At 49.0% G+C, this 15,135-nt stretch overlaps 1 protein-coding gene across 5 annotated transcripts in view; it reads left to right on the top strand.

The window, feature by feature from the left end:
• Window positions 1-13,463, top strand: part of GJC2 (gap junction protein gamma 2) — a 42,016-nt gene extending 28,553 nt beyond the window's left edge. For 4 of the 5 annotated variants that reach the window (XM_069778360.1, XM_069778362.1, XM_069778363.1 and 1 more), the window contains one exon: window positions 7,125-13,463. In XM_069778360.1, coding sequence (XP_069634461.1) covers window positions 7,145-8,392 — 1,248 coding nt within the window. In that variant the 5' untranslated portion in view covers window positions 7,125-7,144 and the 3' untranslated portion in view covers window positions 8,393-13,463. Of the gene's footprint in view, window positions 1-2,536; window positions 3,035-7,124 lie in introns of those variants that run through there. The other variant, XM_069778361.1, reaches the window with a different exon arrangement.
• The last annotated feature ends 1,672 nt before the right edge of the window (window positions 13,464-15,135 follow it).

Genomic DNA, 15,135 nt, shown 5'->3' with positions numbered 1-15,135 from the left:
GTACAGAGCTTCGTAGATTTGTGTTCAGAGCGGATAATTATGGTTGCTACTCATCACTGATGTAGCAGGGAGACTTTATACCAGATCTCATTATCATTAGTGACAGCACTTCTTTATTTCAATAGGACATCTAAGAGAAGTACGTATGGATCACTACTCTGAAACACAAGCGGTGCCTGCATGGAGAGGTGACTCCCAGCAGCACCCAGAATCATATAAGGCTTCATCACATCCATTCTCCCTCTGTCCCTCTTTTATTCTGTACCCCTCTTTTATTCCCTTTTCTCAATGCCAAGCATAAACTCGAGGACATGGGACGTTGCAGGGGTGGGTCGGGAGTGAAAAGATGCCTATTACTGTTTTAGCCTGTACATTCATTTATGGCTAGAAAAGCTCTGTTTGCTCTCCAGTGTCTTCCTTGGGAGGAAGAAAACACAAATTGTTTATAACTGGGTGCATACTCCTGCCCTCCTCTGTTATCTACCCACGCAGCAAAGGTTTTAGCATGCACACAAGCTGTTCAGAGGTGAAAACCCAGCTAAAGCATGCAGAAAAAATGCACGGGTCTGGCTCTGCCTCCAGCCTTCTGCCTCCTCCCCTGGGCAACGGTTTGGGCAATGGGTGATGGTTTGGTGATGGGAACCACTCAATCCCTGCCAGTGTGATGGCCAGACTTGCTGGGCAGGAGGCTGGAGCAGGAGCAGATGTTGCTTGGCTCGCCTGAAGCACGGATGCCCAAAAAAAACTTCCACCAGACGAGATTGCTGTGTGTATAAATAACCCGCACGGTTAGAAAGCAAAGGGCCTGGAAAGGCTGCATGACCCACGGGACAGGGACCATGCTGAGCTGCCTTTTATCTCTAAGTTGCTGCCTGCAGTCCTGCAGAGCCTGGAAGTTGTTCTCAGCTAGTTATTTTTAAATAACTAATAATACTTCTCTGCAGCTCCATCCTGCAGCGGCTGAAGTGGGTGGAAGTTTCACCACAGTTCTTTGATGGGAATGAGATCTTGGTGGCCATCCCTCAGGTCTGATGGATCTCATAGGACTTGTCTTTTAGAAGTAGATGGTGTGACATGTGCTGGAACCTGCAGTGTCCCCACTTGGGGGGATGCACCCAAGGAGACCACGTGGTGGCCCACGTGGAGGTGACTCTCCGCACTGTCTGCAGACCTGAAGGACCACGCAAGCAAGGACGTCTCTGCCCCAGCATGCTGGAGGTCAAACCCAACCCCAGGAACATGCAAGCATAACGTGGCCTTGGCTCGCTGCATGTTTTCGTGCCCTCAGAGGGGTCCCAATGGGAGATCTCCAGGGAAGTTGGGGCATTGCTGGAGGAGATCTCCAGCCCTGGTGCTCTCCTCTGAAACCAGCTCCCTATGTTCCCATGTCCTTTGAGAGTACAAGCTTTGTTGGTGTGCTATGTGCTTAAGTTGAAGCGTGCAGCCGGGGTCGTGACAATTTAACTGCTTCAGAAGCTTATTCCCCTCAAAATACCATCCAAACGCTGGTTTCCCTAGCGTGGCATATTCCCCCAAGGGTATGTTCATCCCTACACCTAACTTAGCTGATTATAAGGCTTTTTCCACCTGCCTATTACAGACAACTACTCGTGAACAGCGAATTAACTTATCACTGTGTATAAGTAAATAGTTTGTAACTTAAAACCTTCAGGAAAGTTACTGCAATGTGTCCAGAAATGCTATATACCCTGGAGACCCCATTAACTGTAATGGGGTCGTGTCGCACAGCCCAGCTCTGGTGTCAGCAGAGGCTCACATGTTCCTGGGCTCTCACAGAACGACTTTCAGCGGTGCAGCCGAAGTGTCAGCCAGCATGGAGCGGTGCAGGAGATGCTCCTGCTTGCAAAAGCGTCGGCATGAGATGCTCCAGTGAGCAGGAATTGCCCCTCTGTATCCCTTCGGGCTCTTTGGGAAACTAGGGGTCTGACAGCCGTGTGAATGTCCTGCTTTGTCAGGACCAGGGATGAAAGTTCCCCCTTGATCAAAATGTACATCTTCCCATGCTTTCTCCCCTCAAAGGCTGGGACTGATCCTTTTTGTGACTTCTTGGCTGCTGCTGTTGCTTCCTTCTCCTCCTCACTGGCTCCTGGGGACACTTCTGCCTCGACTCTCCATTTCCATCTCAGCAGATACCAGGAGCCCTGATCCTGCTGGCGTGGCAATGACAAGGCTCTCCAGGGATGGGGCAGGGAGGAGAGGCGATCCTTGAACTATCTGGACAGAGAATTTCTTCTTCACTTGCCTTAGGCTTCATGTACATTCCCATAGTTCTTATTTCTTCTTCCCTCTGCAAAGAAGCCAAAAAGGCTCCGTGTGTGCTCAAACCCCTTCCCCATCCTTCATCTGCTCTCTGCTCCCATCCACCAACTTGGAGAGAGGTGCATGACCTCTTTCAGAGAAAGCTTTGCCTGGGGGTGCAGCAAAGCAGGAGCTTCAGAGCAGTTTTTCTCACTAGTGAGCCTTCCCTCCTTTTTTACTATTTTTTTTCCAGCAGCAACCAAGGAGCTTTTGCCAAAATGTGTTTTCCACATGTTCCCTATTAGTCATGCTCTCTGTCTTACAAATCTGTTACCAGTGCCACTAGCTGATGCTATTAATTTACTTCCAACCGGCTCAAGAGCTCAGCAGCAAAATTCCAGGCAGTGTTCCTAAAACCAGACCCGGCGGCTTGTTTGGATTTAAAACCAATGCCCCTTTCTTTCCTGGTGTATATATATAGCACCTTCCCTCTTTCTTCCAAGGCTTGGCAAGGCAAAGAGGGGCCAGGAGCGGCGGTGGGACCGGCCGTAGGGGTGCGGGCAGCTCGGACAGGACCTCCCGGCGGTGGGTGCCCGGTCGAATGCAGAGGCGGGGTTTGACAGAACTTTAAATACTTCCCTTGAGCTCTGGTTTCCAACTGCTGGAGCACGGCTGGACTGAGGCGGCGGGAGTTTATCTAGGGCAAGGCAGAGGGCTGGCGGCACGGGAATGTCGGCGGAGGAGGGAAAGCCTCTGCGAGAAGCACCATGTCTCTGTAAGTAGATTTTTTTCCATTGTTTTCCCTGCAGTTTGAGCAACGGTGTGGGAACTGTGCGGAAAGGAAGGACGTCCAGCTAGCACAGATGTTTTTTTGGTTTTGGGTTTTTTTTTTCCTTCTGCTTATTTTAGACTCAGGTTTTAAAGTTTTCCCAGTTCCAACAGTTGTGGCTGCGACTGCACAGAGGGGACAGTGAGTTTTGGGAAGTAACCGTGATGAGAATGTGGAGCCAACAGCTCATTCCTGTACCTGGCTATACGCAATTTTCACTACTTTAAGTGCTGCTGGTGGGTTGAGTGGTCCAACTCCTCCTTTGTAGCTGTTTTGAAGTGAAACTTGTACCCCGCGCGCGTTTCATATACTGCATGTCAGCTAGTCTGGAGGTGACATGTGAAGATAGATGACTGAATGAATGGATTTCAAAGCCACAGGGATGGTGGGTCCTCTCATGCGATCTCTCCAGCAGATAATTTAGCTACGTGAACCACCTAATCTAATCCATCTACCTGCTGCAGATCCACACAGGTTTTTCTCCCCAGGGAGCTGGACTGTGTAACTTTCCTGCTGCATGGAGGAATTAGGTCTGAAGCACATGGAAGACGCAAAAATCCATTTTCTGTGCTTTGATGGTTGGCATTGTGAGAAGATGAGATATAGCCTTTTCCTAGTACCATCCTATTCATCAGCAAAAGCAATGTGAACAAATCCTTCCTTGGCAACTTGTTTGCCTTATAACTGATTACAAAATATAATGGTGTACTAACCCCCCGCCCCGAGCAATTAAAGGCATCTCGTAGTACAGTCTTTCTAGCCAGTGAGTCGCAAAAAGCACTGGAATTTTAACTGAACTGATCATAGGCAGGGTTTTTAACTCATTTCTTCAGCTCCTGCTTTCAAATACGGTGCCAGGAGAGCGGGTGGACACGCAGGAGCGTAATGTCAAGGTGTGATCATACCCAGAGGTAACAGCGGGGTCCCAGGGGCGCAGAAACAGCTCGAGGCTGTTTCCTGCAGATGTTCCTGCAGATCCAGATGTGCACAGAGGGCTGAGCCTCAGTGTCAATGGCAGGACAAATAGCTCAGGCTAGTGGCTGGTAACCAGAGGTGGCCTTCTCAAAGCAACAACCCACCTCTTCTGTTATTTTGCAATTTCTTTCCTTTTCCTTGACTCAGGAAGTTTGTGAATGTTTTGAAGCAATGCTATTGGGTGCTCCTTTCTAAAATGTGTTTCCCAGAGGAGGCAATGGGTGCTTTGCTAATAATCCTGACTAATATCAGATCAAAACTTGAATATTTACTCCAAAAGCCATCATTACCTTGGTCACACCCTCCCTGCCCCAGCAAACAGCTGTTGGGAGGCGAGTCTGAGCTTTGGGAATTGTGTCCTTGAGGAACACTTGCAAAATGGTAAATTATCCTCAGTGTAGGCATCATAAACTCTTTAGGTGAGCACTGAAATTATAAATGAACTGCTCTACAGGACACTGGAAGCCTGTGTTTTAGAACAATTTGGGGCTTGCAACTAATTGGGGATGCAGGTGGGAGCTGGTGGGTGGCTGAACACCCCAGCCAAGCTGGGGCCGATGTGTGCTTGATCCAAGCCCCAGCCCTGCCTCAGCTGGACCTGGATGCTCCAGAGATGGATGCACCATGTCCCACAGTGGGCCATCACCGCACCCAGCGGGGTCTTCCTTTCCCAGCCCCCCGGCAGCTGGAGCTTGGCCAAATGCCTGGGTTAATCCTGCAAATCATTTAATGCCCCATTTTGCCCATATCTGAATGAGGACATAAATCAGAGGAAGGGTTAAAGACACTTTAAAGTGTATCCACTGAGTCTAAAGAAGCAGATGGGGGATGCTTTCCAATCTCACCCCTGAATAAACCTAATTTTCTCAATAAATAAAAAGTAACTCTGTGGGGATCGCTTTCCACATTCTTCCACAGTGGCTGAATTGTCCTGAAATTGCAGCAGGAGCGTTTCTGTACCGACCACTGGGTCCAAGGCATCACTTTTGGGGCAGGAGATGGAGATTCTGGCCCCAACAGGTTTGAGGGCTGTTGTTATTCACCAGGTAAGTTGAGGGCAGAGAGGAGAACTTCCCCACCTCTTCTTCTGGCTTATTACCCAGCCTGGAGTGAGCTGTTTCTCTGCTCCCTGCCTCAGTTTCTCCAGCTACAGGACAAGAATAACACCATCTGCAGAGTGCTCCCACAGTCTCAGTCTGGCGTGTGAAGACTTGGGGGTTTGGGTTCGCAGAGGATTTGTTTGATCTAGAAATAGCAGGGTTAGAAAATTCCATCTGCCTGCTCTCGAGAGCCCTCGACAGTGGAAGAATTTCACTGCATCTTGAGCCACGGACCGCGCTGCTACCTCCCAGGGCAGCACAAAGGCGAGTGCTGAGCAAACCAGCGCTGTTTGGCTCCAGTCCTAAGAAGCAAAAACGCATTCCAGAAGGGCTTGATGTGGAGAACAGAACCAGGCACGTTCCCCTTCTCGCTCCCACCTGGGGCTGTGCCCATGGCTGGCGCCGGTGGCTGCTCCCACCCTGCGCCTGGCACAGGTGATGGGCTCAAAGCCCGGCTTGTGCCACGGAAACCCTAAGGCATAATTTTGCGTCTCCGTATAAAAGTGGTGCAGAGCCAGGTTAGGACCAGGCTCATGTCTGACGGCATCATTTTTCCTCCTGGATGTTTACCTCCACTCAGCCATGCTCACCCAGCACGGAGGGGTAGGTTTGCTGTCCATACCCATTCAACGTATGGACGACAGCTCCTTTTTCTTCCTCTGCGTGATCGTGGAGGACTGCAGAGGAGCAGCCTGTGCTGGGCCAGCTACTGCTGAGCCATAACATACCGTTGCCATGTGCTACCCCATGCTAACTCGCTCGTGTCCATGCTCACGTGCTTGGCTCCCGCATCTGCCACCAACGCATCCACTCTTTGCTTCTGGGTGCAGTAGTAGGTGTCAGTTCATGGGTGGGATTGGGCTGGCAGATGCCTAATTTACTGCCTGCCATCAGGTGTCTGTGTGGAAACAAGGTGGGTAAACTCCATAACGAGCCTGAGGATGATTCAGAGGAGGGATGCAGGGGAGCAGAAAGGATAAACCCATTCTCTGCTGCCCTGGGGGGACAGCCCCGCTGTTCCCCACCACAGTGCTCTTTGGGTCTGGGTGCTTTCCTTATTGCTCTCATCTCCAGGTATCTGTCAGGGCTGCTGCCAGTCAAGCAGTAAAATTGCCTTCTGCCTTTATTGCTGCCTGGGGTCACCCAAGGAGCTCGGGCTGAGGCCCCATTGCAAGTTAAGCTAAACACAAAATGGTTATTACAAAGCTCTTCCTCTCCAGCTGTCCAGGTCTTCTAATAAATGCATGTTTTTCTCTGAAAGTTTTTCAAGGTTTATTTTTAAAACAGTCTGCATTTGATTAAACTTGTTTTGGTTTGTTTTGGTTTGTTTGTTTTGTTTTGTTTTTTCAAGAGGAACTTAAAAGGGCCATCCGCCTGTAAACATAAATATTCCCATTCTTTTGCTGATTCTTTGCATTTTTCCGTGTTTGCTAATGAAAGATATTTCAGCAGTGCAAGTCTCTGTGATGTGGGCAGCATCCTCTACTCCTGCTTTCAGCTCAGGCGCTTGAGCCCATGGTGTGCAAGCAAGAGATTACCACAAGTTAAACACCTTTTTGTGCCTAGCTGTCTTCCATGTTGCCTTGTGTTCACTTTTACAGTCACCCAAACCCTTCTTACAGCTGAGCGATGTCTTGAAACAGGCAACAAAGCGGGAAATGGTGAATCTAGTAGGTGCTGTGTCTTGTTGCGTTATTAATCTGTGTTTATTATGATTACGGTGCTGCAGCATGCCCCCACACCGGCCACGGCTCGTTCCCCAGTGCTGCGCTCTCACGGTCAGCCCCATGTCGTGGTCCCTCAGAGGTCCTGGGCTGATGGGCTGCAGCAGTGAAGGGTGCCTCTTTGAGATAAAATGACTTTATCTCTCACAGATGTGCCAACGTCACAGCCGTATCGCTGACTGCAGCCACAGATGTTAACTCACCGCGATGTTTTTTTATTTCCCCCTCTTCCTGCAGGTTATAACTGAGTAGCCCTTATGACCAACATGAGCTGGAGCTTTCTCACCCGCCTGCTAGAAGAGATTCACAATCACTCCACCTTCGTGGGGAAGGTCTGGCTCACCGTGCTCATCGTCTTCCGCATTGTCTTGACAGCGGTGGGGGGGGAGTCCATCTACTCCGATGAGCAGAGCAAGTTCACCTGTAACACCAAACAGCCCGGCTGCGACAACGTCTGTTATGATGCCTTTGCGCCGCTGTCACACGTCAGGTTCTGGGTCTTCCAGATCATCATGATATCCACCCCTTCGGTCATGTACCTGGGCTATGCCATCCACAGGATCGCCCGGTCGGCGGAGGAGGAGAAGAAGTTCAAGGGATTCAAGAAGAAGAAGCAGTTTGCTTTGAACTGGCAGGCAGTGCGCAACATGGAGGACCCGATGGAAGCTGACGAAGAGGAGCCCATGATCTCTGACGACACGGCAGAACACGAGAAAGCCAAAGCCAAGCCCAAGAGCAAAGAGCAACAAAAGCACGATGGGAGGAGGCGCATCCAGCAAGAAGGATTGATGAAAATCTATGTCTTCCAGCTACTTACCAGAGCTTCGTTTGAAGTTTGCTTTTTGATAGGGCAGTATTTGCTCTATGGTTTTGAGGTAGAAGCCTATTATGTCTGCAACAGAGTCCCTTGCCCTCACACCGTGGACTGCTTTGTGTCCCGGCCAACAGAGAAGACCATCTTTCTCCTGGTGATGTATGTTGTGAGCTGCCTGTGCTTATTGCTGAACATGTGTGAGATGTTTCACCTGGGGTTTGGGACCATCCGAGATGCCATTCGCAACCGGAAAATCAACAGCTTTAGGCAGCCTCCCTACAACTATGCCTACGCAAAGAACATCTCCTGCCCTCCCGAGTACAACCTGGTAGTGAAATCAGAGAAGTCCACCAAGATCCCCAACAGCCTGATGGCTCACGAGCAGAATTTGGCTAACGTCGCTCAGGAACAGCAATGCACCAGCCCGGACGAGAACCTCCCAGCAGACTTGTCCACCCTTCACAAACACTTGCGAGTGGCCCAGGAGCAGTTAGACATAGCATTTCAGAGCTACAGCAGCACCCAGGGCAACACACAACCTTCTCGAACGAGCAGTCCTGCCTCGGGTGGCACAGTGGTCGAGCAGAACAGGGCCAACACCGCCCAGGAGAAACAAGGTGCTAAACCCAAGGCCAGCTTGGAGAAAGGGAGCTCAAGCAGTAAAGATGGAAAGACATCTGTATGGATATAGCTTCATCTAAAAAGAGAGAGGGCAGCGTAAGTGGGGTTTTTATTTTGGTTTGTTTCTGTTTTTTTGGTATTGTCTTGTGTTCGTCTCACAGGGCACAGGCACAATTTTTATATGGAAGTCAAGAGATACAAGGAGTTTCAGACCAATTTAGTGCTGTCTTCCAGTACGTTAACAAAAGACTTTTCTTCCCCGATTCCAACATGTTCTCCAGCCAGGAACCTCCAGTGAGCAACAGCAAAACCCCCCCATCTCCCACCCCTTCCATCACCACCAGAGCCCCCAACAGAGACTGGACAATGTGCTGTGATGGGAAACGGAGCTGCTGGTGGCTCAGGAGAGAAGTCAGGCTGACAGCGAGCAGCTCCCCTCCTGCACGGCAAGGCTAGAGTGCTGTAGGTCAGGCAGTGTTTAATTACTAAATATCCTTAAACAAAATTAATTTCTGATCCCTTGATAAGAAAAAACAACTGACATATTGCATGAACCTCCATGACACGCTTACAGCTGCTGTCCTGCCTGAATTGTTAGATGCTCTAGCAGGCATCGCTGGAAACGAAGGCATCGTTCGATGCTGCGAGCCCTGAGCTGGCATCCAAATCAGGTTACGGGCAGAAACACAGCGACTCTCTTACACAGGGAGACCTAAAAGCATAGCACAGCGCTGAAGGTTTTCGTCTTTTATTCCTCTGTGTCAAAGCAAAAAGCAAATATGATCAAACACTACACAGCAGGAGCGGGCAGTGACATTGCGTCATACCGGTGCCTGTGTAGCCCTTGCTACAGATGTGATGGGAATCGTTGCAGTTACAGTGTTTTTAACAAACTGCTGCTTCACATCATCAGAAAGTGCCTTTATGCAACCAGGAAAACAAAATCGTAAAGAGTTTAGACTTCTTTATTTGCTGAATTTTAGTAGAGATTGGAAGATCAGTGTTGGCAAATTTGTTTTTCTGTTTAATCAAACCCTTATAAATAGTGGCAGATGGCAGACCTATGCATAGTGTGTATATGATGTGTGTGTGTGTACATGTACGTATATATACAGACACATATGAACATGTGTGTATGAATATAGACATAGAGAGATATATATAAATGTAATATCAACCCTGTGGTAATTTTACAGCCTTCCACATCCCCTGGGAAAACCCAGCTGGTCCAGGACTACAGCTGATCTCATCCTGGAGCAGTCTTTGTTTTTCCAGCCTCCAGCCCCACCTGGGGAACTGGCAGCTTTCACACACTTGCCTGGGGAGCTCAGCAGAAGATGTGGCTTCAGTGGGGACAGGACCAGGACAGTAGCAGGAAGTTTTTCATTAGTTTATGGGGAGCTTTTTCAGCTTGGCTTGGTTTTAGGGTGGTTTTCATGCAGCTACAGGAATATGGGGGCATGTTAAAACCAAGCTGCTAGTGCTGAGGATGTGCTTTGGCAGGGTGGTTTCATCCCATGTCTCTTGCACAGCTGCAAGGCTGTGGCTTTGTACTCCTCCAGTAACACAAAATAGAAAGAAAACCTCATCACTGGGAGCATCTCCTGCCGAATGGTAGAGGCTGAAACCAGACACTGCCCCACTCTGCCGCATCTCAGAGTGGGTCTCATCCCTGAGATGTTCCCAAGATGCCTGGGGCTTGGCAGATGCTCTCGCAACCTCCCAAGAGTCCAATGGTTGATTCACCACCATGGAGAACCCAAATAGGCAGAGCCTTCAAGATCAAACTTAACACAAAAGAAGTGAATCCTGACTGAATACAGCGCCATCCCTGTGCTGAGCTGTTCCCTCAGGGCCGTGCCAGCCACCCAAAGTCGCATGCATGTCCCTGTGCCAGTATTTTTCATCCATTAGATCTACATGACTTCTTGCTGGGAATCTTTCTTATGTCCTTGAGATTGGGTCCTGAAAGCCTTGAGGATGCATGTTCCCCAGGTGGCTGGGCCCTTTGGCCAGTCTTGGGAACAGGCAGAGAACTTGGGTACGGCCTTTAGTTCCTGGGAACCTCAACTGAGCTGTGCCATGCCGTTAAAGAACAGTGCTGGCAGCAAAAAAGTGGGTTTAAAAAGAAAGCAAAGAAACATCCTACGAGGTATCCAGCTGTAAATATTCACCGTGGCTTTGTGTAACAGTCTGGGAAAGACTTTCAGGTTTGTTCCTGGTCCTGCTGAAGGCATCGGTAAAATGCCTGGAGTGCTGCCTGCCCTCACTGCTAGAGATCTTCCCCTTGAAAATGGACAGCCGCATCCAGGAGCAGGATCAGTGGATCCTCCCAGCAGCAATGGTCAGGAGTAACACACATCTGTTTTGTGGAGGGATGGCCCTTCTGCCATGAAGTTTGAATGAAAGGCTCAGAAAGGTCACACCACGGTGGCGGGGAGACAAACATATCCAACTGTGCTGTTGCTCCTTATCCCATGTGTGGGAATGTGCTGTCCTCCTGGGCTGGGCTGTACCGGGCAATGCAGGAGAGGCTGGTTGCTGACGGTGCTGCTACCATGAAGATAAATGCATGCAGGTCCACAGCCCAGGGCTGCTGGGGAGGATAACAGAGGTGCTGCTGGGTGGAAACTTGCTCTCTAGCGATTACAGCTGTCCAGGGCACAAGCTTGTCCTCCACATCAATGTGACTTCTCCTTTATCGCCAGCCCTGTGTCCCCATGGGAAACAGTGTGTATTTAAAGTCATGATCCCAAGGGAAGGATGGAAACTCTGAGAGCGATGGTTGGATGCTGCCTGGGTTTTTCTGATTCCTTTTTGATGAGCAGCAGTATCACAGCCCTGGATAAACTCATCCTTCCCACACAATGCTGGAAGGTGCTGTGCAGGAGTCCGGATTTTGGATTTCTCTTGCCCATACCAGCAACACCTCCCTCAGCCCCAGACATGGCCTGAGCATTTTCCAATGACTCAGATGGGCCCCTCAGCTCATGCTGACCTGCAGATTCACCAGCGAGTCACCAAATGCAGGCATGGGCATGTGCCTCCCTTGCTCTCACTTCTGGAAACCATCCTGGCCTCACCATGGGGAAAAGGGGGGGGACACAGATTTTAAGCCAGAAACCTCAGAACCTGATCACAGGGACCTGACTGAATCATTAAATACATTTTATACAGCAGGGCTATACCCCCTTCCCCAGCAATATAGCTGGTCAGTGCCTGATGGGAGGAGATCCCTGGGCTCCATGGCTGCAGATTCAGAGACACTTAGAGCAACAGGGCTGGAAAGAACCACAGATCTTCTCCCCAACTTGCCACCATCAAATGCTTCCTTAATGGCTAACATGAAGCCCTCTCGCCGCAATCCCTGGCGTCTCCCCTCCTCAGCAGCCATGGAGAACATCTCATGCCTTTAATGGCTGCAGAAACTTTTGGCTGTTTGAAGACAGTTTTCATCCTCCTCAAGTCTGCTTTAAGTTAAACAACTCCAATCTCATCAACCTTTCTCCAAGGGCTGCTTTTCTATCATGGTTTTCCTTGGTGTCTTTGAACCACCACCAGCCAGTCCATATCTTCCCAATGGTGTGTCAGCGCTGGTCCTCGGGCCACCTTCCCACTCTGCTCCTCTTCATGCACCCATCTGCCATCCTGGTCCTCCCCAAAACCCCATCTTCTGCAGGCATGGGGATTGCTCCCCTCTTCACGTGTGTGCTTGTACAGTCAGGATCTTCCTGCTCCCCTTCAAACTGCCTTTTTATTTTCACACTGCAGACCCGGTGCACCAAGGGGGTTTTGAATGATCTGTCAGTCCTGCAGCAGATTTGCAGCCTCCTCCCGGCTGGTGTCACCATCACATTTAATACGCACACACTGTTTTCCATAGTGAGAGTCAATAATTGCAATATTGACGAGTACTAGAGCCAGGGCGATCAATGCAACCTCCTCATCCAGCAGGGACACAGGGTAACTGCTCTCTCCACCGTCCTTCCAGCCAGCCCTGCTCATCTATCAGGCTTGAAATACTTCCTTGCATAAAGTGCTTTGCAAATGGGAGCTGATCTTGCTTTCTAAGCCTTTTGACAGGGACAGAAGCACAAGAACACATTCCCGACAGGACTGCTCCTGTGTCATGGGCTGCCTGGGAGAGATGCAAAGTGGCCTGCAAGGTTCCAGCCAGCCTGGAGGGTACCGCTGACTCCTCTGACCCTGGGTAGGAGGGACCCCAGTTCTCCCAGATTCCATCTGAGCCACACACAGGAGCCAGCATGAGTCAGACAGCCCTAGAAATATAAAGGATTATTATTATTATTACGCATACTGAGTTGCTCACTTCCCCCCTTCCTCCTCCCCTCCTTGGCCTCTAAAGCCTTTAGGATATTGTGTCTTTCCACCAAGTCACTGCCACAAAGGCAACCAACATGCATTAATGTCTCTGCAGGAGTGACTCCTTTTGGGGCAGGAGCAAAAGTCCCCTCTTTATCATGTCAGTTCAGGAAGGAAAAGGAGAGAGAGGCGAAATAAGCATAACCACAAGCAAAAAAACCCATCACAACCATTACAAACTAAACCAGCGTCTCGAGGAATTTCAATTAGACGACAGGCAGCGTCAGCCACAGAAGAAATGTCAGTAGTATAATTAATGCTTTGCTTTTTTTTTACAGGCTAGTAGTTTTGTTCACACACAAGACGGGTTTAGCTTTGTAGCTGAACTAATCATAAACGTTGACTCTCTTGCTAAACTTGGTCGGATAAAGTGCCCACGCTTATATTTCTGTTCTTACCATTAAGGGCCAGGAATGTCCCACGTAAAAGCCAGATTACCTTGTTGCTTGCATTGCATTCCACTGGGAAATACTTGAACTTAACTCAAGGCCATAACCAGTCTGTGCTGTTACGAAGTTTCTGGGATTGTTATTTTTTTTGTTGTTCATTTTTTTATGTACTAACTGTATTTGTACTAGAAATTTTTTGAGTATGAAGTTGAATCTGTAAGTATTTTTCAGTGTAAATGTTACATCTGGGCTGTAGTTAGAATATTAAACACTGGTCAAAAGAGAAAGATACATCAGTCCAACTCTTCAGCTGACTATTCCACATCCATTACTAATAAAATGGAATAAAACTTACATTTTGTTACAGTATGTAAAGTGTGTGATGTTTCCGTGAGAAGGGCACTGAGTGTTGATGACAAGAAATTCTACTTAATCTATTATTTGCCTGTTTTAGCCATGTAAGAGCTCTGTTTTCCCAGATACGGCTATAAATCAGAGCAAAATATTTTTGCCTTAAGAAGCAGTTGACCTTCTAGTTGTTTGGGATGTGTTGTCTCTCTGATGAATCACTGCCTACAATTCCTTCAGGCATGGAGCTTAAACTGCTCAGGAAAGCCTGTACATTCAAAAGCAAGAAAACTTTGCAGAATCTGGGAGAAGCTGATGATTCAAGCTGAGCAAACGATGGGAAAGCACTTGTGAGAAAGCCTGCCTTTCTGAACGACCTGTCTTTGCTCCTCCCATTAAATAACAGGCATATTCACTCACAACCCCCGTCCAAAGAGTCTTCAGGAAACAAATTCTGGATAGAAACATGTGGTTTTTTCTGTTTTTTTGGCAGTTGTGGTATCTTTACAACTTCTTTGGCATGAGCAGGACCAGCTCCCACCAAGAGACAGAGAGGAACAGGCTCCTCTAACAAGTCCACAAGAAATGTCAATAGTCAGAAACACTTTAGCCTCATAGGTCGCATCCTTTGCAGTGCTACATAAAACACCCCAAAGAAAGGAAAACTTTGCTAAATAACAAGGTGTCTTTCAAACTAGCAAGGTCTGAGAAACAAGGTGAATTTATCCTTGCTGTTGGCTGCTGGGTTGGTCCCAGACTTACTCAGATGCAGAAGCACCCGTGGGTGGCTGACATTAGCTTGATGCTAGTGCTAGCCACACTCAGGCAGAAACGAACCGTGTAGCGAGTCTTCCTCGCCAGCAGCCTTCATCCCTTGCTGTCAGGCTCGCTTGACGTCTCTGTGCCCCAAACCATGGGCAGCCATGTCCTACCCCAATGACTTGGCCAACTGGCATCAGCGGGAAGCAAGTGAGGAGCAGCCTCATCTCTTGTCCCCAGGTCAAATTGCTGCTGCTGGAGAGCGTGGTGGGAACAGTGTCCACGGAGGGAGGGCAGAGCCAGAGGGTGATGGGGCCCCTGAGTCTAATGCTCAGTAGAAGGAGGAATGGCAAAAGCAGCTTCCATCTGCTTGTATTTTGGGAACACACAGAGCAATTGCAAAAAACCTCATTTCGTTAGAAAGCCAGGCTGAAAATACCAGTGACTCTCCAGCATCCCATTCTCTCTGGGATCACAAGACCCATCTTTTTTATTAGCTGCTCCACACTGCAGACAGTATTCCTGTCAACAGCATCTCACTAGCTCCTAATCACTCCCTCTAGGGAAATGCTAATAACAGCTTTACCTTCATTTTCAGCCCTGCTAGCACAGAACAGCCCCTTTGGTGCACAGACTCACTCCTTGCAAACTCAGCTGCCACTTTGCTTTATTTCTGCATCCAGCTTGTTGCCCTTGCAATTTCCCCGTCTTCACACAGCCACAATCTGTGTTTTCCTCTCCAAGATTGTGCGATATTGTCCCCGTGCCAGAAGTGCTGCTATGGTTTACCGCAGCCCAACGTCCCAGCTGTTGGCTGCCCGCAACTGAACTCCTGGAGAGCAGCTTGGGGAGTATTTAATGCGCAGGCTTAGGGTTGAATAATTGCAGCTCACGTGGTTTCGTGGATGAGAGCTCATGCTTAGCACCTCGAGAA

Source organism: Haliaeetus albicilla, chromosome 2 (genome assembly GCF_947461875.1).
Source record: "Haliaeetus albicilla chromosome 2, bHalAlb1.1, whole genome shotgun sequence".
Lineage (NCBI taxonomy): Eukaryota > Metazoa > Chordata > Aves > Accipitriformes > Accipitridae > Haliaeetus > Haliaeetus albicilla.
The sequence above is the reverse complement of the archived record's forward strand: the minus strand, read 5'-3'. Positions and strand labels throughout refer to the sequence as shown.